General features: G+C 44.7%; 2 protein-coding genes across 5 annotated transcripts in view; one reads left to right on the forward strand and one right to left on the reverse strand.

Annotated features, from left to right (window-relative positions):
* Window positions 1-228: 228 nt before the first annotated feature.
* Window positions 229-4,945, forward strand: MAL (mal, T cell differentiation protein). Of its 4 annotated transcripts, XM_066547825.1 has the most exons (4): window positions 229-315; window positions 3,497-3,667; window positions 3,806-3,934; window positions 4,163-4,945. In XM_066547825.1, exons 1-4 carry the CDS (start codon window positions 229-231, stop codon window positions 4,235-4,237), a joined length of 462 nt encoding a protein of 153 aa, XP_066403922.1. In that variant the 3' UTR covers window positions 4,238-4,945. The 4 variants fall into 4 exon arrangements, with proteins under 4 accessions (XP_066403922.1, XP_066403924.1, XP_066403923.1 ...); XM_066547827.1 differs by lacking the exon at window positions 3,806-3,934; XM_066547826.1 differs by lacking the exon at window positions 3,497-3,667.
* Window positions 4,946-8,045: 3,100 nt separating this feature from the next.
* The window catches only part of MRPS5 (mitochondrial ribosomal protein S5), a 28,335-nt gene continuing 13,816 nt past the window's right edge, over window positions 8,046-22,564 (reverse strand). Inside the window, exons 5-11 of the mRNA XM_066547829.1 lie at window positions 20,704-20,738; window positions 13,537-13,627; window positions 12,832-12,878; window positions 12,116-12,173; window positions 11,243-11,305; window positions 10,019-10,155; window positions 8,046-8,613 (exon numbers count right to left, since the gene is read on the reverse strand). Coding sequence (XP_066403926.1) covers window positions 8,389-8,613; window positions 10,019-10,155; window positions 11,243-11,305; window positions 12,116-12,173; window positions 12,832-12,878; window positions 13,537-13,627; window positions 20,704-20,738 — 656 coding nt within the window. The 3' untranslated portion in view covers window positions 8,046-8,388. The remainder of the gene's footprint in view (window positions 8,614-10,018; window positions 10,156-11,242; window positions 11,306-12,115; window positions 12,174-12,831; window positions 12,879-13,536; window positions 13,628-20,703; window positions 20,739-22,564) is intronic.

Here is a 22,564-nt window from a genome sequence, read left to right on the forward strand (position 1 = left end):
TGTGACTCCAGGTCACAGGGTTTGGCCACACCTGTGCCACTCACAGCTGTCTTCATCTGTCAGCAGGAAGAAGGAAGGAAAGGAACCAGGGCAGGAAGGGGAGGAAAGAGGAGGAAACGAGAGCAGGAAGGGCAGGAAAGGAGGGAGAGAGAGAGAGGGAGAGGTGAGGAGGCTGCATTCAGCATTGAGGAGCAGAGTGGCCGATAAGCACCGTACCTGAGGCTTCCAATGTCTTCCTCAACTTCCACCAGCACTTTGCCCAGCGGCCTGGCCGTCCTGACGACCTTCCCAGATGTGCTCTTCATCCCTGAAATCGTGAGTGCTGCCTTGTCCCTGGGGGAGGGCCGTGGCTGCTGCTTGGGCACTCAGCACAGGTTGTGCTGCAGATGTCCGAGGGGTGACACTTGTCCCCAAACACGTGGCTCAGGACCCGCGCCAGGTCCCTGAGCCACAGGGGGCTGGAGGGCATCTCATCCTCGGAGAAAACCACAGGCTCTGAAGCTCTCCTTTACTCTGCAGTGGGATTTTTCCGGAGCCTTTGAAAAACGTTTTAATTTCCTGCCTGAAAAAACACCAGGGGCTGCCGGTGGTTTTAAGTAGGCGCCAAATGGAGCTGGTTAATGAGCGGAGGTGATTTTAGCGGATAGCACAGGCTGCTCGCTTGGAGCAGGGGATTAGGGAGCGGAGAGAATTGTTGGCAGCAGCCGAGGCTGCTCTGCTCCATGGCGGCATTCCTGAACCGCAGGTACAGAGCTGCTGGACCCTGGGCGTGTGGGAGAGCAAAGGGTGAGCAAACACCTTGTAACCTCTTTCCACACTGTAACTTCATTGAGCGGAAGGAGATCATAATCTTAATGGATTTGGCGTACGTGGTTAAGAGCCATTGCTCTGAGCATAGGTTATTGGATACAAAGTCTCAGCCTGAACTTTTCATCCTGTCCTCTGCCCCACGCATGAAACGTGCTCTTCTCACAAGAGCTTGGGAGGCTTTTTTCCAAATTCCCAGCACTTTGGTCCAGCTTTGAAAGCTCTGGCTGAGTATTGTAGGATGGCATTTAGATTATTTTATGCTAAAAAGTTCAGTTTTGCCATCTGGCACCAAATCCTTTCCTGTCACCCAGCCTGCCCCCCACTCCTGGGATTTACAGAGTTTCCTTCATTCCCTTGGTGATAACAATATAGCAAAGAGGATGTAGACCTGATCTCTGCCCAAGAGCAATGCCGAGGTATCCTGCAGCTACAGGAGGGAGGATGTTGAGTGCCTGTGGAGATTTTGGCTGGGCTGACACTTGCCAGCCACCCCTGCCCCTAAGTTATGTTGGTCCTGTTGGCCTCAGAGAGCTCATTCCCCTTGAACTGTTTCTTTGTAATCCCTGTCTCCAGGGGATTTGGCAGGGCAGCTTGCTGAAGTGAGCACCCTTTGGTTTGGGTAAGGTCTGGAAATGTGCATCCTGAAGGCCCAGGAACCACCCAGGAAGGAGGAATGCTGCATGACTGGATTTCTCCATCTCTAGGCAGATTCTGGGCTGTGCAGCTGTGTGACCTCTGCTGTGTACAAAGGAGGTGGCTGCTTTGAATCAGAGGGATAAAGAGTTTCTCATTCCTTAGTGGAATCTCAGGTTGCCTACCTTGGGCTGAGATGGTAACATAACAAAACAAAACAAAATTGGCATTTTAAATGCTAAGATGGTTGTGAAATTTTCAGAAGATCCTACCTGCAGCTCAGATGATTGCCACATTTGCATGGGCTGATCAAAAGCTACCATTTTTAATCCGAGAGGCTCAGTTTAATTCTTGTAATCTATTTAATTTGAAGAACTTTCTGCACATATGGCTACCCAGACCTATGTGGAAAACCTGAAACAAGCTGAAAGCAGATATGTTTGCTTTGTAAAAGCTATTTAAAGGACAAATTTTTTCCTTAAACTGCTGTCCACATCCTGCTGTGAGTTATTGAAAGCCTCTCAATCCTTCCTTCCTTTTTATGAATCTTCACCATAAAAACCAAAGTCAATAATCAAACCAGGTCAAACAGACATTTCTGAGTGGGTAAGCACAGCCTGCAGGAAGGAGAGATGGTGAGTGGTAGGAAGTGGGCTGTGGTGCTTCTTTCCCCAACCTCGTATCTCACCATAATTTATGCTTGATTTTAATGGAGCATAACGCTTTTCCTCAGGATTTTTAGCTGCAACACACTCATTGTGTCAGCCCATGAGTGATTAAAAGGACTGGATTAGGGTTCAAGGCTCAGCCTTTGGTTGTTACAAGAGGGACCACAAGAGCAGCACTTTGGAAGACCCATTTTCACTCAGGTCTTTGCCACATCTCAACCACATAATTGATGTAATGTGTCAATTTGCACAATGGCACCAACAAACTTTCCTTCTACTGTGGGGTGACACAAATGATGTAATATTTTCTGAGTAACCATAAATCAGAGACTTTCTTTCCACTTGCAAAATGATTGGAAGGAAATGGAAATGGAAATGAGTATGAGCTGGCACTTGGATGCTGGCTGGGATTCACTGGCCATACAAGGATCAGAATGACCTTAGAGTCAGCAAGGCTCTCCTATCTGCCTGAATCCCAGACTGGCTGGTGGTGAGGGATAGGTCCCCATAACAGCACTGATCCACAGAGTGTGGGCTCAGCTGTGGAGCTCCTCATCACAGGATGCTGCACAGACTGAACTCTGCACAGGTCCGAGGAATAACTGGGCTGATTTTGTGGCACAGAAAAGCTACTGAGGGCATTTCAGTGCAAGGCACCACTTGCACTCCAGACATTCCACAACACTGAACATAATGCTCCCATCCTCTTGTGCAGGAATCTGCTGGTGAAGGGATAGAGCCCAGACATAGCTGTCCCTGTGCACCACCCATGGCAAAACCCATGGCAAACTCCCAAGGCTGGCTGAGAAGGTCCCACCCGCTCCCACACCAGCAGCTGGGACCAGGCACAGCTCTGATGTAGCCAATGAAGGATGACCCAAAAAGCTGGAGCACCAATACAAACTTCCTTTCCCAAGAAGGATCTGAGAGCCTCAGGCTCTTTTCCCCTACCCAGGGGGTCAAACCTCTCCTCAGCCTGTTCTCTCCTTACAGAGTGATATTTGCATGTGACCCTTGTGAGGGTAGGTGTCTGTGCTGCTTGTGACACTGCTCCTGGCAGGGATCTGACACGCTGGGTGTGAGGCAAACACACCTCTCCTAAATCAGCCTCCCTGTTCATTAAAGCCAGCCTTCAGAAAGGTCTGAGCCAGCCTCCTAAGCACACTGGTGTAGGGAGGGTGTGAGTGGTAGTGGCACCAGTGAGGAATTTTTTGGTCAGGATCAGTGGCAGATACTCCCAGCTAAATGCTCATTTTTGAGTGGAGGCTGGGAAGAACTCATGGGCTGCTGCCATGTGCAGTGCCAGAGACATGAGGGGCTTTTGGCTCTGCTCTGGACAAGTCACTTTATCCCACACTCACCCTGTCCCCCACTTTCACTTGCAGATCTTTGGGGGCCTTGTGTGGATCCTGGTGGCATCCTCGAAGGTCCTAGAACCCATGCTGCAGGGCTGGGTGATGTTTGTCTCCGTGTTCTGCTTCGTCATGTCCATCTCTCTCCTGTGCCTCTACATCTGTGGGGCTCATGGCGGCGGCGGCAGCTGCTGGGTCACCTTGGTACGTGCCTGTGACAAACCCTAGGGGTGGCTTTGTCACCAGCAGGGTGCTGCTGCTGCTCCCCATACTGCAGCCTGGGGATGGTTGTAGGGGCAGTGTGACTCCCTTGGAGGTGACAGTGTGATCCTTGTTCCTTAGGATGCCATCTGCCACAGCACGGCAGCGCTGTTCTACCTCAGCGCCGCCGTGCTGGAAGCCTACATGACCCATTTGCTTGGCATCTCCGTGTACCTGTCACAGGAGTACAGAGAGAACATTGCTGCTGTGGTGAGTGCCTGGCAGGAGGGCAGGGAATGGCAGCAGGTGGCTCTGGAGTGGCCTCAAGTGCAAATCTGTATTTGCACCAACAGTCTGGGGAGGGGAGAGAGAAACCAGTTGCCGTCTCAGCATGCACGGGTGTCCCCAGACATGTGGCACGTCACAAGGAGTGGGCTCAGTGCTGGGGTGGCACCGTGCCCCAGAACACTGACGAGCTGCTGTGTTTTTCCATCCCAGGTCTTTGCATTCGTGGCCACCCTGCTGTATGTGATCCACAAGGTGTTCTCGCTCCTGCGGTGGAAATCGTCCTGAGAGCCTGAACAGCCCCAGGAACAACAGCTGCCCTCTCCAGGCTGGGTTTGGGGTTTGTTTTCTAATGTATAGCCTAGAAACAAGCAGCTTTTTATGTGGGATCTTGGTGATGAAGACAAGGGGCCTGCCAGAGAAAGGAATATCTTGGCACAATCTGTTTCCCTTCAATATCTTCCAGGCTGGGTACAGTTTGATGCAGGGGCCAAAATAAAAAAATAAAAAAAGCCATCCAGCTTTAAAAGAACATAGTATAGTTGGGTTCAAAGGGCTAAAATATCCCTGGACTTCACCTTTATGTGTCCAGAGTTGTTACTGGTATCAGGGGAAAAGTGAACAACAAACACCAAGGAGCACAAGTGTGAAACTGTCATTTTAATTGCTGTGTGCCCATTTAAGTGCGTTTCCCCCCCTAAAACCGCCATGCAAATTAATATTTTCATGCAGTTTCTGAAAATGCCTTCTCTGACTTGCAATGAACAATGGGAACAATATTTAACTTAGCTCAGGAGCAATGTGGATCACTGCAGCTCCTGAAGGCTGCTGCTGAATTTTGAGGTACAACTGTAAGTCCAGGAATTACCACTGCCCTTGATCCCACCCCTACAAAGCACAACCTGGAAGGGGCTCAGTGGGCTGTAGGAGAATTCTCTGGGTGATCAGGATCAAATCCTTAGTAAGCAGAGGCAATCAACTCCTGCATTTGGTGAATGGCTACTCTCTCACACACTGCCACGGTGTCACTAATAAAGATGGGTTTGCTGTGATTTTGAGAATGGGTGAGTCCTTGCTGCTCTTTTTCCCTTTGCTGCACCCAGACAGGGCAGTGCCACCATGGGGGTTGAGTGAGTGGCTGGGCGGAGCTCAATTGCCAGCTGGGGTTAAACCTTGACAATGAATTAATTGAAGTGGGGTTTAGGCCCAGGAAGGGATGTTTTCAACCTGTTAGAGGTGCCTAAAAACCAGTAGTGCTAAATTATCTCTTCTAGGTTGTGGGGAAGAGAGAGAAAATACAAGAGAGAAATAAAAGTTGAGTTGGAGGCTCCTCTGTTGCTTCATATCCAGGGAAACTTTTGACCTGTGACCATGGGTTTGGTTTGAAGCTTTTTAATTGCAAACTAAGAAAAACATTTGTGGAGATTTTTTTCCTCGCTGAAAACCAGCCTGACTTGTTTTGCTTGTGTTACTGTGACTACAGGGAACTGGTTGCAACAGAGATGGAAAGAGAAATCCCTTTTCAGAGCAGGGAGGGAACTCAAAGCCACTTTGGACAATGGCACATGGCTCTGAAGTTCAACATCCCCCTGTTGAAACTGGTTTCACCATCCCATCATCATGGGGTGTGTGGGGGTGTTGGTGCCCAGGTTCTATGAACGCCCCTGAATGTGACACAAAGATGCCTTTCTGCTTGGATGGGTTTACAAAGGCAGGGATCTGCAGCCCTACCCTGGGCCTTGGGATGAGCTGTCTCTGTTCCACCTGTGCCCAGGCCCCTGCACCCAGCAGCGCTGCCTGTCCCCTCACCTCCCTGTCCCTGTGCCTTGTGGCCATCCCATTTGCAGCCCACGGCTTGGCATGGCCCCAGTCTCCTTCCTTCTGCTTTGCTTTGCCCTTTGCTTTCCCCTTGCCCTGCACACACCAGTTCACACCAGTCTGCACCAGTCCTCCTCTGTGTCCCTCTGTCCCACCCTGTTTGCTGAGTGCCTCCCCCACAGCATCAGCCCAGCCTTGCTGGGAGCCAGCAGTGGGGAAAAGCAGCCAGGTGCTGCTGGCATGGCAGTGTCCATTGGCTGGAGGGACACTGAGGGAGGCTCTGTGGCCTCAGTGTCACCTGGGGAGGCTTGGGCATATGGAAGGGACTCCCCCCGCCACCACTCACAGAAATTGGAGCTGGAACTTTGATACCCTCCTGGTGTGACCCCAAGTTCAACCCCAGGCAGCTGAGCAGGGGGAAGGGGGGGCCCTGCTTGGCACAGGCTGCAGGGCCCCAGCACAGGACAGTGACATTGGGAGGGGTGGCTGCTGAATTGCAGCAACATGCTCCTTCCCTGCACAGTGGAAAGAGGAGAAAATGACACAAAAGAGGTTAATCATATCCAGCTTTCCTGTCACCTCAACACAGCCCCAAAGACTGCCATCCGTGCCCTGGAAGCTGGGCAGCCCAAAGGAGCTGTCTGGAAAATGGCTCACCCCCAGCACTTCCTGAAGGAAAAGATGCTGCCCAGAGCTCTCCCAGGACCTCCAGACCACATCTGCAGCACATCTCTTCCCCACAGAGAGCCCTGAGGGCAGCACTGACCCCAGAATTTGCTGACGCTCTGCTGGAAACACGGGGCATGATGGACACTGCAGGCTAGCAAGCCTTCGGGGACACTTCCATGGGGCCAATGGCACTCTGGCAGGGCTCCCCAGGATGTGGAAAGGCTGGCCCTGCACTTTGTTCAACACAGACACTTCAGTCCCTGCCTGCAGAGCTGGCCTGGCCCAAAATCCCACACCCTGCACTTGCTCAGGAATTCCCAGATCCCCCCAGACCGGTATCCCTCCATTGCAGGGATTCCCTTGCAGATGTAACTGCCAGATGGAGCAGCCCATTTAAAAAGCCACAAATCAGGCTTTTTTTCAGAGCATTTACAAGTGCCATTCACACTGTTGAAACACTGGGCCTACTGTGCCCCTGCAGCCACACCAGGTTTCATCTGGTTGTGTAAGTGGAATCCTCATCTCTGCTCTTCTCCAGCTCCCTCAGCAGGACAAGGAGGTCTCCAGGCACCTGCCCTGGAGAACAGGCAATTACATGCTAGTTAAACCAATCTATGCACCTGCAGGCAGGCAAAGCCTCAGTTCCTATTAAAAACAAGATTGCAGGCATATTCATTAACTATGCCCAGATTGTAATCTTGGTTGCTCTTGCTTAACTAAGTGGTTTAACCACCCTGTTAACTATTCTCCAAATATTTGCATACTGGATACCTTGCCTCCAGCAATGCAATGAGTTAGGAGAACCTCCATCTTCTTCTGAATTGCAGGAGAAGAATTTGATTTTTAATAGAAAATTATGACCAGCTCCATGGAAAATGCAGGAGTTTCTCATTTTACAGCCAGCTTTGTCTGTGAGCAATGAGCAATCTGTGTGCTGGGTAAAACATCTACACAAGCCCCTGTGTTAATATGAACAAAACTGTGGGAACAGTAAAGCCACAAAAGATGAATTTAATGTAGGGACCTAAGCTCAACAGCAGAGATACCAGCTGAAGGTGAGCACACATTCCCCAACAACAGCTTGATGTGCTAGGACAAGAAACTTTGCAACCTGAACACCTGGAAATCCCTATTGAAGGTATATTTTGACTGAGGTAATAAAGGTATTTTTTTTCCTGGCAAAAAGGAAAAAAACCTTCATCCCACTGCTCAGCAGGCATGGCCTTGGAAATAGAATTTTCATTGCAAGAGTGAGATAAAACTCAACTAAATCCACCCTCCCTGTCTGTATATACACAACTGCTGTTTTTAGAAACCTGCATTGAAATCAGTGTAAAACATTGCTCCTAAATGTCTTTAACATCAGAACTCCAAATGTAAATTCCCAGGCTGGTCTTGAAGGATTTCTAAGGTATTTTCTCCCATACTAACAAAAGAGGTGGCCCAAGCATCTTTTGGCATTTGGGGAAATGCCATGACAGGCACTCAGAGACTGGGAGGCACAGAACTGAGCTCCTGAGCCCCCACTGCTGCTGCTTGCTTCAGCATCTCCCAGACACCAGCATGTAGCAACAACAACAACAACAAAAAGACCCAAACAAACCCAAACTAAACTCACTCTGATGATTCTTTATTGTTTTCACAATCTTGTATTTTCAACAGTTTCCCAAGAGCTTGTGAAAGAAACATGGACAAACCACCTCTGGAGTGGAGTAAATGCATGCTTGAAGCCCAAGACTCGTTCTCTGACTGCTTCCATCTGAACTTTCCCACCTGGACAGGCTCAGGGGAATTGTGGGAAAGCAAACAGTGCTCCTGGATGGCAGCAGTGACGTGGATGGCACGAGAGAGCTCCTGCTGCCCTCCCTGGAACTCAAACCCAGACAGCCTTGTCTTGAGCCAGGCTTTCCCAGCTGCTCTGAGCTGGAGACACCACGGCGGGCCCGAAGCTGTCAGCACGCCGCCCGTCTGACACTGGCCCAGGGGGATTTCAGCATTCCCTGGGCTTCCTTCACCTCCCTCCATTCCAGCTTTGTGTTGGGAACCTCATCCTCAGGCTCAGGCTCCTCACGGACAGGCCCCTGGGGCAGGGCCACCACGATGGGCAGGGGGCCCTGCTCCTCCCGGAACTCCACCACGTAGAGGCTCTTCTGGTCCGCCAGCTGCTGGTGAGTCTCCTGGCAGCAGGACAGGGAAAGGACAACCAAAACTAGGATGAAAACTGTGAGGCTTTACTTCAGGCCAAAACCTACACAGGATGTGGGGCAGGGGAAAAAGGCCCCAAAAAGTCATTTCCTAATAAACAGTTAAAGCACTGTGTAAATGAAATGCCTTGTCAGGTTTATCTTACAGGGCAACAATTCAGATAGCCAGACCTCAGGTACACTGATCAGCCCTGCAGTGTCATCCCAGAGGAACCTGCTTCTGGAAAGACATACCCTGCTCATAAACATGCCTGTTGGCAGGAACATCTTTATGTCTTTATGTGGATATAAATTTTGCTTTGGTAACAGAAAAGTGCCTGTTACTGCCCAGACAGGTGGCATTAACTAACATAAAGGTACACTCATAAAGATATGAATGTAACATTATTTTCAATTACACCTGTCCCTTGCCTACAAGGTGTTTTGATCTCATTCAGATTTTACAGAGTAAATGTTTACAGGTGACAGGAAAGTTTTCCTTCTCAGGGCAGTGAAGAAAACATATAAAGTGCATAACTCCAAAAGTAGTAATTTATACAGCAAACCTTTCTTCTGTTTGTTCTGTGGAAGATTCTCAGAGACATTAATTAAAAATACAATGCCAGACTTCCCCAAGTGTGACTGCCCTGAGGTATTGCTAAGCTGGGAGATCTGTGACTCCCAGCAGGCAAAGAGGATCACAACCCCCTCACCTCCTGAGGCTGAACTGATGACATTGGCCAGGACAGGGTGACAGATTTGACAGCTACAGCTCTCAGGGCTGTATTGGCAATGGAAGCAGCTAAATCTTGGCAGCCACCAAAGCTGCAAACAAGGGAGATAACCACGAATTTCCAGAGGGCTGACTCATCCTGAGGCTGCTGTTCAAAGGATATAATGCTGCATGTTGGAGCTTCTCCACCAATTCCAGGCAGCTGGCTCAGACAGAGACATCTCCACTGTGAGCACTCAGAGGTGGAGGGAACACCACCATCTCCCTGGCTGAATTCAGAGATCTCAATTACAGCAGCAATAGAAGCAGCTGGGGCTTCAGTCCTTGCTCAATGAGAACTTGGAGCACAAACAAGCAGCAGCAACCACACCTGGCCCACAATTGCCTCTGCCCAGGATTTTTCAGTAGTCACCAAATCCCCACCAAATGAAAGCTCAGGAATTCAGATGTCCCCTGCAGACACCTGGCTGTGGAACAGGCAGAGTTACACACAGCTCTTCCTGACTGGACAACTCAATAAAACTGCTGAGGAATGACCCCCTTTGCTGATTTTGTTTGTAAGATCACCTCATTTTAAGCGTGGAATATAAACTGTTTGCCCACAAACCATTACAACATCCATCCCCTCCTGTGCCCATACCTAATGGGCACTGGGAGTGTACCCACCTGTAGGGTCAAGCCCCTAAAGAGAGCTCTGGTGATGTTAATCAAGTTTTTGGATCCAGTGACCTTGGCATACATGTCCTTAATGCCAATTAGCCTGCAGAGGGTGATAATGGCTCGGTGGCAGTGCAGACCATACCCTGGGGGGAAAACATAAATGAGCACTGTGTGATTATTTATAAGCACACAATTTACTCAGAAGAGAGCACTGAGATGTCTTTGTTGTTTTTGTTACCCAGCATGGTAGAACACATTAGATGTTGAAAATGGCTCCAGGGGCTGTGCAGAGGCATCACTTCCCTTTGCCTGGCCCAGCAATTGGAATGAGTTGGACTTTGTCATAATTTTAGTGGCACAGAGTGAAGGAGAGACAAACATATTTCAAAATCCACAAACACAGAGGTTTGTGTGTGACCTGCATCCCTCTCCATCACAGAGATGGAGATTTTATCAGCTCCAATGCATAACTGTACTACACTGGCATTAATTGCAGATGGTTTCTTACACCTGCCAGGTTTTAATGGGGGAGATATTTTTTGAATAGTCTACTTTTGATCCAGAGAGCTTTGTTTCACATGGCTTAGTCCTAGTGATCTTTAAAAACTGCAGGACAGTCTTGCTGCTGCTGAGTAAAGGACACAAAAAAGAAATAAATCCTGGGGACCAAATGGCTGGAAAGCTACAGAAAATGTTTATTTTAGTGAGGTTATCTGATTGGAGACCTTGTCAGTTAGGAAACTGAGGGAAAAAGGGGAAACCAGAAACAAAATATACAGAGACACAGATCTGAAAGAAACCCAAAGAGACAAAGAAAAGAAAAAACCACCCCCCTAACTGATGAGCTCTCATGAAACTTCAGGTGCCACTTCCAGGAAGATCAAACTGTCTTCACAACCACCAAGGCTGTAAAGGAAGAGAGACCTGGAGTGGGAGGGGTGTGAGAACTTACAGCTCTACACAAACCCACCAGTGGCTGGAGCAGGACCAGAGTCCATACCCAGCTAATTTAGGACTGAAGGAATTACACAGAGAGCTCCCACCAGTGTAAAAGGGACAAATCCCAATTTGCAAGAGCAAAGCCATGGCAGCAACAGTAGGTATTTCTAAAGAAAAATGATTGATGATTTTCAACATTTAAAACATGGTAGACTAGACACTACATAAGTTCATCAAATAAATACCAGTCAGTAATCATGAAAAATTCAAAATTTAAACTTCTTTAATTACCTTTGTTTTGTTTCTTCATGCGGATTTTTGTCCTTTTAAATTTCACAGAAATGTCATGGTAAACTGGAGGGGGGGAAAAAGGTATTATAGATAAATTCTTCCTTCTAGAAAAGCTTTAGTTAGTGCCTTCCTTTTTCTGAACTGTGAAGTTGGTTTTATTCTCCCCTGATTTCTTTAAAGAGGATGATTAGTCTAGGTACATTTCAGGAATAGATTATGAATGCTGAGATACCTGTGAATACTGTTGAAAAGTAGGTGTGCCTCCAGTGAGCCACATTTAGTTTTGACCTGAGCTCACATGACACAGTTTTACTCATATTTTTAAAATAATCTACTTTTTAACCTAAGATTTCCCCATAGGCATCAGCATTCTTGGATTTTCCATAGAGAATACTAACAAAAAACTACCAGGAAACATCAGGCTGACCCTCCAGCCCAGGCTCTCCCTGCCTGCTGGGTCAGCACACATGGACTGAGTCACAGGGAGTCATCTCCTCTGACACAGTAAGGGGAAAAGCACAGGAATTCACTGTAAAGAAAAATGCCCTGACAGTATCTGACTCCCTTAACTCAAACTGTGCCAGAAAAGATCTAATCTTGCTATTAAGAGCCTGAAATACTGTGCATGAGGTATCCAAATTTTAAGCACAGCACCATGGAATTGTTTGGGTTGGAAGGAACCTTTTAAAGGTCAGCTGGTCCAACCCTCCACAATGAGCAGGGAAACCTGCAACTAGACTAGGTTGTCAAGAATTATAATACAATGCATCAGACCAGAAAAACTTGATTTAACATTTTTTTTATGCTTTGCAAGTAGTTGCAACCAGTTCTTGCTGGCATATTCAATGCTCACATTGAGAGAATAATACTTACTTGTGTGGTTCTGATACAGCTCTATAAAGTGTAAGGAACTTATTGCTTTATTCTTTGCCTAGGGAACAAAAGCAGAAAACATTTTTCCCCTTGAATTCTTCTGCTAAGCATTTGCAATTTACCATTATTCAATTAATTAGACATAAAAAAAGAAAGAAAAACAACTTAGGAAAACAGATTTGCCACATCTAAACTCTGTGGAAATGAAGATGTTTGGTCTGGAGAAGAGGAGGCTCAGGGGAGACCTTACTGCTCCCTACAGACACCTGAAAGGAGACCCCAGTGAGGTGGGGGTTGGTCTCTTTTCCCAAGTAGCAAGGGATGGGATGAGAGGAAATTGCCTCAAGTTGTGCCAGTGGAGGTTTAGATGGGAAAAATTTCTCCCCTGCAGGGGTTACCAAGCACTGGACAAGGCTGCCAGTGGAGTGGCTCAGTCACCATCCCTGGAGGTGTTTGGAAGATGTGCAGACAGGGCACTGAGGCTGCTGGGAGACTTGGCAGTGTTAGATCAACAGCTGGACTGGGTGATCTTAAAGGGCATTTCTAACCTAAATCATTCTATGATTATCTGTATCAAGACAGGCAAAGCAAACACATGGATTTACTTCTTTGCAAAGACTACAAATTATAACTGATTATTGGGGAAAAAAACCCATAAGTTGTAGGTATGAATTATTTGTAATTGTCATAAAGTAAAAAAAATTCAATCAACATACTTTCCTTAAAGCGTTTGTCCTGTCACCTGCCTTCCCTATGGCAAAACCTGCAAGACAGAAAGAGGCATTTTATTGCTGAAAAACAGATGATGCAGATGATCTTCAGAAAGAAAACTGGAAAAAACCAAAGAACTTCACAGCCAAGTTTAGCATTTAAATTTCCACTCCATTGCACAGACCATACTCAAAAAGTGGTTCAGAGAAAATCACAGAGACAAACAGTTAAGGAGTTATGAACACCTACATGTGGATGCCAACTGCTTGTTGTCAAAGGAAAAAAACAAATAATAAGGCTTAAGCTGTTTTTATGTGTTTGACCAAACTTTGTTTCAAACAATTGAGTAGTGATGACTGCTCCAGACAAAAGAAAGTCCACTCTGTTTAAAGATAAAGAAGGGAATGAAGAAAAAAAGCCTGGAACAACTTCAGTCCCATCATTTAGGACATCTGGATTACAGTGATAACACATTCCATGAAGAAGCTTTCCAAAGAAGAGGCAGGAAGAGTGCAAGCAAAATCCAGCTGGAGGAACACACAAGGCCTTGAATCTTTCACAGAAGCAAAGTTCAGCAAAACTCTGGCTGACCATGAACACAGCTGTCTTACGAAAGCTGCCACAAAACATTCCATCATCAGATGTTACCTTGTTCATAAAATGATTACATACATACAATAAATACATACATACAATAAATACATACATACCTGCAGCCCCTTTACCATTCCCAACAGCCACTAAGGCACGGACTGATTTTTTTCTGCCTTCCTTTGCCTTCATACAAAACACATTTCTCACCTGAAGAAAAAAAAAACAACCATACAAAGTTTCCTGTTATTGCCCATAGTCCAAATGGGTTGGGTTTTGTTAGTTTTTCTTTTTTTTAATTTTTTTTTAAAGAGAGTCGAGTTTGCCAAAAAAAGGTACTGGAGGTCTGTAGTGTACACTTAAAATATCTATACTGTCTTTGTCAATGGGTAGCAACTGCAGTGGGACACTGGCTTCAAGGCATTAAATACATAAAGGTTGTTAAAAATCCACACTCAGAGAGAAAGTTACCTCATGAAAGTTACCTTTCATGAAAGTAACCCCTCTGTTGTGTTCAGCTGCACAACAGATAATGCTCTAATGCTGCCAGCTTTATGTGTGATTTCAAGCATTATGAGAAAACATGGTAAAGAAATGGAAAGTAACACTAATATTGAAAAAGTGACACCAATATTGAAGTGCCCCACCTCATATTTTAACCTAATTTAGAAGCACTCTCAGGAATTGCTCAAGGTCTGTTGTTGCTCTACATGAATTAGAATTTAGGACTAAAATCTACTTGCATGCTGCAGAAGGCAGTCTCATTACAGAGATAACAGCTGCTGAAAAGGAGATTCCATTTAAGAGAGGGGAAGAAGAAGGAAATAGCCTGAAGCTCTGTCAGAGGAGCTTTAGTTTGGATATCAGGAAAAACCTTTTCACCCAGAGGGTGCTTGGGCCCTGCAACAGGCTCCCCAGGGCAGTGCTCACAGCACCAAGCCTGACAGAGCTCAGGCAGTGTTTGGACAACAGTCTGGGGCACTTGCTGTGATCCTTGGGCTGTTCTGTGCAGGGCCAGGAGCTGGACTCAGTGATCCTGATGGGTCCCTTCCAAGTCAGAATATTCCATGATTCTATCAGCAAGTCACTGCTTTACAGCCCCCACCTTAGATGGTTCAATACATCCCAAAGTGGACAAGAGACAGATGTACAGGTGGGAGGGAGAGCATATTCTGGGAAAAGGGAGGACAACCTGACCTAGAGAATGCAGAATGTGGCAAAAGGTCACTAAAATGATGAGATAAGGGGAAGAGACTGGTTACATGTCAGCCCAAACCAGCTTTGGTCTGCTGGGGTTTAGAAATACTTCAGAGTTTGTCCTTTGGTGAACCTGGCTCATTTTGATGTGCAAACCACAGCTCTGAGGCTGAGGCTACCTGCCTGTGAGTGGGGACCCCTAACATCAAACAGGAATTCAGAATGTGCTATACCCTTAAATCCAGGTGAGAGACAGCTAAGCAAGGAGCAGCTTAGCCAAGCAGTGATGTAGATTCGTGATGCAGAACTGTAAATAATCAAACTGATTATGCAGAACTATAAATAAATCAAATGGCTCCACTGTGTGTGCACTGACTTCTTGCACACTGGGTGAGAGAACCCAATTTTGGGACAACAACCTGAGATCCTTTGTCCATCTGATCTAGCTCCCTTGGTTTGGTTTATATATTGCACTAAATGTTTATTTAAATACAGACATACAGTTTATATGCTGTATGTAGTACATGAATTATATACCAAGTATCAAAAGATAATACATAGCATACATAAAAATCCTTCTCCCTATATGTAATTCATCAGTAAGCTGCTCTGCTTGTAGTGCTATGCATCTGAAAGTAGATTATTAGAAAATACTTGGTCATGGTTTAAACATTCTTACTAAAATTCACCATAAGAAATCCAAATAAAAAAAAAAACCAACCCGAAACCAACAACCCCCCCCAAAATTCCAGTGTCTTCACTAGGTACAGATTATGGTTAGGGTTTCAAAAATTTCACCTTGTTTTCATCAAAATAAAGATGCTGTTTAATTCAAGGTGCCCACACATTCTAGAGAGCACTTTGAAGAAATATCAGCCTTGCCAATTGCTTATTCCAAGCTATTTTTCTTTCTTCAAACTCATTGCTGACAAGAACAAGCTAAAAAACCACACCCCATAAGATGAAAGTGCCTGTGTAAATGGGCTATTTAGAGAAAATGCAAAATAATAATGGAAGGAAAGAGAGTGAAGCAGAATCATCTCCCCAGGAGCATCAAGAGAGTACTATTTTTGCTTTGCACACACTTTTATCTTCTGCTGCCAATCTCAGTAGGTATCTGTACAAAAATAGAATCAGCACATCAAAAATAAAGGATGTAGAAATCTCCTCATGGATTATTCCTCTCCCTTTCCAGAATGTGGCAATAAAGACACATGCAAGGAGCTTCTGTGCCACTCTTCAACCAGCACAGACTCTGAAAAGTGACTGAAACCCAGGCACAACCACCTCTATGATCAGACTGCCACTCAAGTTAGACTGAAAGCCAAGTTTTAAACTTCAAAAGCAGATGCAGCACATGCTCAACCTGAATCACAGAGTACCTCAAATTAACTGTCTCCTTGTATCCAGCATCCAGTGGTGAAATGCTGCAAACTCAGCTTTCTTTCTAGACTTGAGGGAAGAGCAGCACCTCAAAACCAAAATGAAACCACCTCAAACATCTATCAAGAGGAGAAATGACAATGTGGAAGCAAGTTACACTCAAAGAAAGGCTGCTAAACATTCTTATGCTTTCAGCTCTTGCACTTGGTTAAAAAAAGGGTCAAAATCCAACACTTCCAGTGATGTTTTGTTTTTGTAAAAGCCAAATGGATGACTGGCCAACTTTATTGCCCTTGGGAATCCCTCCTTTCTAGAAATCCTATTTTAGCCATGATTTCTAGGAACCTGCCACCTCTAGGCCACACTACTGACCCTGCCACTCTTTTGCTGCTGCTCTTATGCAGAGAAATGTCTGCACAGGCTGATCCCCTCAGGGGACAGCAGCTTCTGGTCCCAGCAGCTCTCCAAGGTACAAGGGGAAATGAGATAAAATGAGAGCAGGGTGCAGTGCTGAAAGAGAAGCACTTCCATGCCAATGAGCCCAGACAGGGTCAGGGGCACAGCTAAAAGGTTTGGGAATCCAGTTACCTAAAGAATTGAGAAATCAACTTGTTAACAAAAGCCAAAGCCATGGCAGCTACATCACGTGCCCATCAGCACTCTGTGCACCAAGGGTAGAGCAGACTGGTACCACAATGGCAGAACACCTCCCAGCTGCAGTGTTTACACTGAAATGGCTCTTAACCTTGCACCCTCAGAGCAGGAGATGCTCTCCCCATCCAAGCACTCTTACAGAAAGATGGGGATGCAAGCCACACTGAGCCCTGCAAGCCAACACAACAGAAATAACAACACTCACACAAACACAAGCAGCACTAATTACCTTGTCCTGCTCCTCTCTCTCCTCTCTCTCAGTGTGGCCTCATAGTACAGCTCCCAGCTGAGTACAGATCCTTTGGACTGAGCCCCCAGTAATGCACCCTCACAGTCACTCTGCATCTGCAATGGCTTTATTTCCTTTTCAAAGGATGGGCCATAATTATGCCCAATTAAAAGTCACTCAAAAGCTTCTGGGTGTTCCAAATGTCAGTTATTTCTTCCATACAGCCTGACAGGTAAGAGATAAAAATCATCAAGTATTTATTGAACAGAACCAGTTGAGGATAGCATTCCTAAACTCTACTTTTAGGGCAGGCCAAAATCTTTTGAGTACTCCCAGAGTATCAGAAATAGTGCACAGCTCTGACCTCTCATGTTTTCCTGGGACAGGGAGTTTCAGGTGCTATGTTAAAAACTTTCTGAAATTTTCATTGCCAGTCTAAAGACACTGTCAGCATCCTCTAGGGAACAGAAGACTTCCCTGTATTCTAAAAGCAAAATTTAGAGCCTACAAATACCCCAGAAGTACTTCTGAGGCAACATCTCATTAGAAGTAAATTATTACTCAAAGAGTATCCTTTATACCATATAATTTTTTAGTCAAGGCTGTCAAACAATGGATCTCAGACACTGTAATTCATGCAGTATTTCTTTCTCACAAGCCGTTTTTTTTTTCCCTCTTTGCAAAAACAACTTCCAATGACTTATGAAGAGAAACAAAGGGGTTTAGCCCATGCAATAAAGAACATTCTCTTTGTCACAAGTAACAAGTCTACCAAGCTGAGTAAAGAAAAGGCCTGATGCAGGCAGGGAAGCAGCTCCCTCATGTCAAAGTGACAGCAACAAGGCAAACAAGATGTCCAGGAAGGAGCAGAAGCCATCATGCAGCCACTGACACCCAGGGCTCTCTGTCCCCTGCAGCCACCATCCCTTCATGCTGTGTTTCTGGCAGTTCCTCAGAGCCCCCTAACTGGTGGCAGTGGCACAGATGACATTTCCAAGCTGTGTGACATCAATGACAGAGGTGCCTCCCAGGGCCACACCTGCACTACAACAGAGGAGGAAGGAGGAACACTCTGACTGTTGGTTTGGCAACTGTTTTCCTCACAGTTATCAGTTATGAACTAGGAACTTTTCAGTTAGAAACCTCAGGAATTAAGTGAAGAACTAATGAATTCCTGTGCTAGATGAGTCAGTATAAATGGGATGGAGTGGTTGGTTGTTTTCCTGCCTAGCAAGCTCATAAACTGAACTTTAATTTACAGGTTATATTGCTCTGCAAATCTGAGTGGTCCAAATGGACTGAGACAAGAACACCTATTGCTACTTTGCATTCTGTAGTTCAACACTCAAACACAAATCTCTGACTGTTTTTGTTGGTTTATTTAAAAATGCTCCTACCATACCTGAACCATCTGGCTCAAAACCAGATCTATTCTGACCCTGGAAAGGTTGCACTGACCCTGCTAAAATGGAGCCGGGCTTGCCCAAAATTCTTCAAGTTGCCTTCACCAGAAACAGGCAATGGGAACAAAAAACCATGAACAAACCAGCAAGTGATCACCAAGATCACAGTTTTCACAACTGGTAGGAGGCAATTTCAGCATTGGACAAAACCCCTTTGAGATCTGTTTTTTACAAAGGGCTTTATTTATAACTTTATCTTCTCCTTTAGAAAGCTCCCCTTAATGAGAGACTCAGAGGGCCACCAACCTCATGCTCTGTGGATTCAGGCCCCACTGAGCACAAGGTCTCACTTTCTAGTTTTAATTGCACTGCAAGGCAATTACTATTAAAGCACAGGATGTCAGGTAGGCTACTTTTTTTTTTCTATGTTACTATGTTCATTTTGGAGAAAAATAAAAGGAAAATTCATCTGAGGGTTGATGACACATGAAATGAAGCCTTAAAGTGAAAATAATAATGGCACATGTCAGCTGCACCTGTAGATTTTAATTACCACTGTGATTATATTATGTTAGAACACCAGTTAAGCATTACCATCAGTTCTATTTAAAGAGATTGTTCTTATCTCTAATATATGAGTAGAACTGGAAATGTTGCCTTAGGCTGGCAGGGAAAGTAAGAAAAGTTAACCCAAGTTGTCTACAATAACTTTAGTTCTAGTTGACATGAAAGTCTGAGCTTGTCTGTACTCTATTTTTCAGTCAGGAGAAATCAAATTACAGCTTTTCTGTTCCTACATTATAAGAAAACACTTTAATAAGCAATTTCTCTTTGTTTAGCAAAACAGCACAGCCTTTTCAGTAGCATAATCACAAGAGAAAGGGCCTATTATACTTTTGTTCATGAGGCAGTCCTTTAAAAATTGTTTTGAGTTTCTTGCTGTGAAGCACAACTTCCCAGCAAACATTTAATCTCCTGTACTGTTGTGAAGGCAAATATAATGGAAAACACATCCAGAAATAGCAGCATGTCTCTCACCTATTTAAGCCAGGAATGCTAAAATGATCTATTTATTTCAAAACTCATACTTGTTATCAGAAAATTGTAAGACTCAATTATCTTGAGCTCACTGCTGATTTTGAACAGAGAACTTTTGCTGCTGCTATTTTTCTGCAAAACCATTCCACTTTCTCAGTTCACAACTGTGGCAATCTCATGTAACAACAGAGCCCCAGCCTGCTTCTAAAAGCTTTTTTATTACTCAAATATAATAAAGCATTGAGACAGATTTCTACAGCACATGGAACCCCTGCAGAGCAACTTAGCTCTGCTGTTTGTAAATAATTCTGCCACTACAGCAGGGCAAACTCCCCTGCTCTGGCACCCAAAGTGAGAGCCAGCTGTGACATGGCACAGCAGCAGGCAACATCCTCTGCTCTGCCATGAGCCCCTTCAGGCAGCAGAAGGCACTGCCAGCTGCAGGGCTTGGGAACAAAAATCACTTCTCTTAGAAACAATTCCTGTGCAATTCAATTTTTACAAATGGCCTTCAAACACAGACTCAGCTAAAGGCCAAGTGCTCCAAATGGTCTTTGCTGCATCAGTCAAAGCCCATAGTGTGGTCCAGTGCACTCCAAAAATCCACTGAGATATGAAAATGGGTTAACAGGTCACAGATTTTGTCTCCCCATCCCTTCTGACAGATTATCTAACTTGTTTTTAAAAAGCTCCAATGACAGACATTCCATATACTCCCAATCCATTCCAGTATTCAAATTCCCATTTGCAAGTCATTCTTTATGTCTAAATTTACCTTGCTTTTTATTTATATCCATTGCTTTTTATCCTTTGCTTTTTATCCTTACAGCAGACATCTAGAAAGCAACTCATGATTTTTAATTACCCAGACTGAGATTACAATACAGCATCACTGTTTTCCACATCTCAGGAGGTACCAAAACTCACTGCCACAAGCAAAGATTTGGATTTATCCAGAAAACACTCAAGCCACTGGATAGAATTCCAACTGATGGTCATCTCAGCAAAATGCAGAAAGATAATCAAGGACAAGGAAACCCATTTGCACATTACCAGAACCGGAGAGAAGCCTCAGATGCTTTTCTGGAGTACAGCTGTCAGGTAGCTCTGCTTCTGACTTGCCTGGTTATTCTTTTAACTTTCAGACAAGGAGCTGTTGTGAATCAGGCTATTTTGTTAAGAAAATGTTTCTCTTAGCCCTTCTCTCTCAAATGAAGAGACAAGGTAACTCACTTTCTCATAGGTTGTGCAGCTGAAACAGAAAACCAGATGAATTCCTACTGCTACAATACTGACTTAGCAAAGACTTGGTAAATAATTCCAAGGTCAATGTAAAGTAGTGATAATTCTTCAAAGTCCCTGGAAAGATCTGCAATGCTTACCTCAATGACTCTTGTTTCAAAATCTTCATAAGTTTCTGTAGGGAGAAAAACAGGGTGTTACATTTCCTTGTGTTCCTTCTCTATCAGCACACCCTCCTGTAGGTGGTACAAATTAAGAAGGACACAACTTCTATGGAGCTGTAATTTATAAAGCAGTCTCAGCAAGAAGTAGAAATGGTAAGATTAGAATAATTTGAACCAGCAGTGTAAACTGCCTTCTTCCCTATATACTGTTCTAAAACTCCAAATAAACCTCAAATTTCATATATACAGAGCAAAAGCTGTAAATTATTAAAATCACCAGATGGGTCACTTCCATTATGACTAAAGTATTATCCAAAATTTTTCAGAATATTCTGAAGCCCTTATCATATAATTAACAGGGATTCAAAGAGATTTGGGGTTTGGACTAGATGACCTGTAAAAAGCTTCTTCCAACTCAACCTATTCTTTGATTCTATGATTCTGTGGAAATGCAAGCACTTCTGTATCCACACGTCTGTGAAATTCCAGAAAGGGGAGGGGGGTGCATGAAACAAAACAATATATGACCACTTCAAATAACCACAGTCCTTACAAACTCTTGCTTTTCCAACTTACCCCATGAACAAGAGCATTTCAGTATAACACAGAAAACCTTTACTTTGTGTTGTTACTTGTGTTGTGAGATTTTGGAGGAAAGCTTAAAAAAGCCTTTAATAATGTAGAACTGGGGCCTCAGTCCTTGACCAAACATTGGTTTATTATCTACACAAACCCTCCAAGATGTTTATAAACATGATCATCTTGGCACAGTTTAGAGATCTGTCAGTTCAGAGATCTGTCAGGCTGCACAAAGCAGATTTCTGGCTGACAGTAAGGATATGAATCCCAGCAGGCACTCTCTGATCCCTCTGAAGCTCTTCAGGTTCTGAAGAAATACTGCAAACCTGGGAGAAAAGTAATTTGATTTCTAAGTGGAAAACACTGTTCCTTCTGCACTCCTAGCTAGCACAAAAAGTGACACCAGGGAATCCAGTCATGCCACAGTCTCAAGCCAAAAGGATTCTTTGGGTTTGGCAGTTTCAGGTCTGCTCTTCCTATCACCTTCACATTGCTTTGCATACAGGGATTGTCCCAATTCCCCTGCAAAATCATTAATCCTCTGAATAAAAAGAAAGAAACTGAAAGAACTATGGGGGCCTGAAGATCCCCAACATTTTTAGCAGACTAAAAAAAAACCAGTGCATGCTAACCAGAAACTGCTTTTTCTCAAACTCATTTATAATACAGGCTGACAGCTTCATTCTCCTATTTTGATTGCAGTGCCCTTTCCTCTTTTTGGCAGAACTTGATCTGACTAGAACAGGCTCCACACTGCCAACTTTAATGCAAGTAATCCATATCAGTAGTACCAGCCAAAAGCAAAATCAAGGAAAACACCGGAAGGTAAAGTTCACAAATGCATAAACACTGTTTACAACAGCTGTCACTTCTTTTAGTGGGATAAACTCAACACAGTCTTGTGTTCAGAGTATGGAATTAAAACCATGGCACTTCTTGACTTGTTCCATGTTCCACCACTGACTTATGAGGAATTTGGAGCAATTAATCTCTCAGATCTCCTATTTTTACATTGACAGATTCAGTGACAGTTGGCCAAGTCCATTGTCCCATCACTGCCTTCCACAGAATATTTGCTTTTAGGGTAACAAAATGAAATGCAATAGTGCTAGAAAATACCACCTGTTTTTCTTAGCTCCTCTTACTATAAAAGTGTACAGAAAGATGTCAATAAGCAGAGTTTCACAATAAAAACTCAGCCCAACAGGAGCTGACAAGTCTTTTTAATGTTTAATTAGTTGAAAAAGATTAGGTTTCT

This window comes from Molothrus aeneus, chromosome 3 (assembly GCF_037042795.1).
Source record: "Molothrus aeneus isolate 106 chromosome 3, BPBGC_Maene_1.0, whole genome shotgun sequence".
In the NCBI taxonomy this organism is placed as follows: domain Eukaryota; kingdom Metazoa; phylum Chordata; class Aves; order Passeriformes; family Icteridae; genus Molothrus; species Molothrus aeneus.

What these genes read in the sequence shown, in the direction of transcription:
- MAL (XM_066547825.1), top strand. Translation starts at nt 229, where the DNA reads ATGTCTTCCTCAACTTCCACCAGCACTTTGCCCAGCGGCCTGGCCGTC. An exon ending in GCAGCTGCTGGGTCACCTTG is followed by an intron (nt 3,668 to 3,805) that starts GTACGTGCCTGT and finishes CTTGTTCCTTAG; the next exon opens with GATGCCATCTGCCACAGCAC. An exon ending in GAGAGAACATTGCTGCTGTG is followed by an intron (nt 3,935 to 4,162) that starts GTGAGTGCCTGG and finishes TTTCCATCCCAG; the next exon opens with GTCTTTGCATTCGTGGCCAC.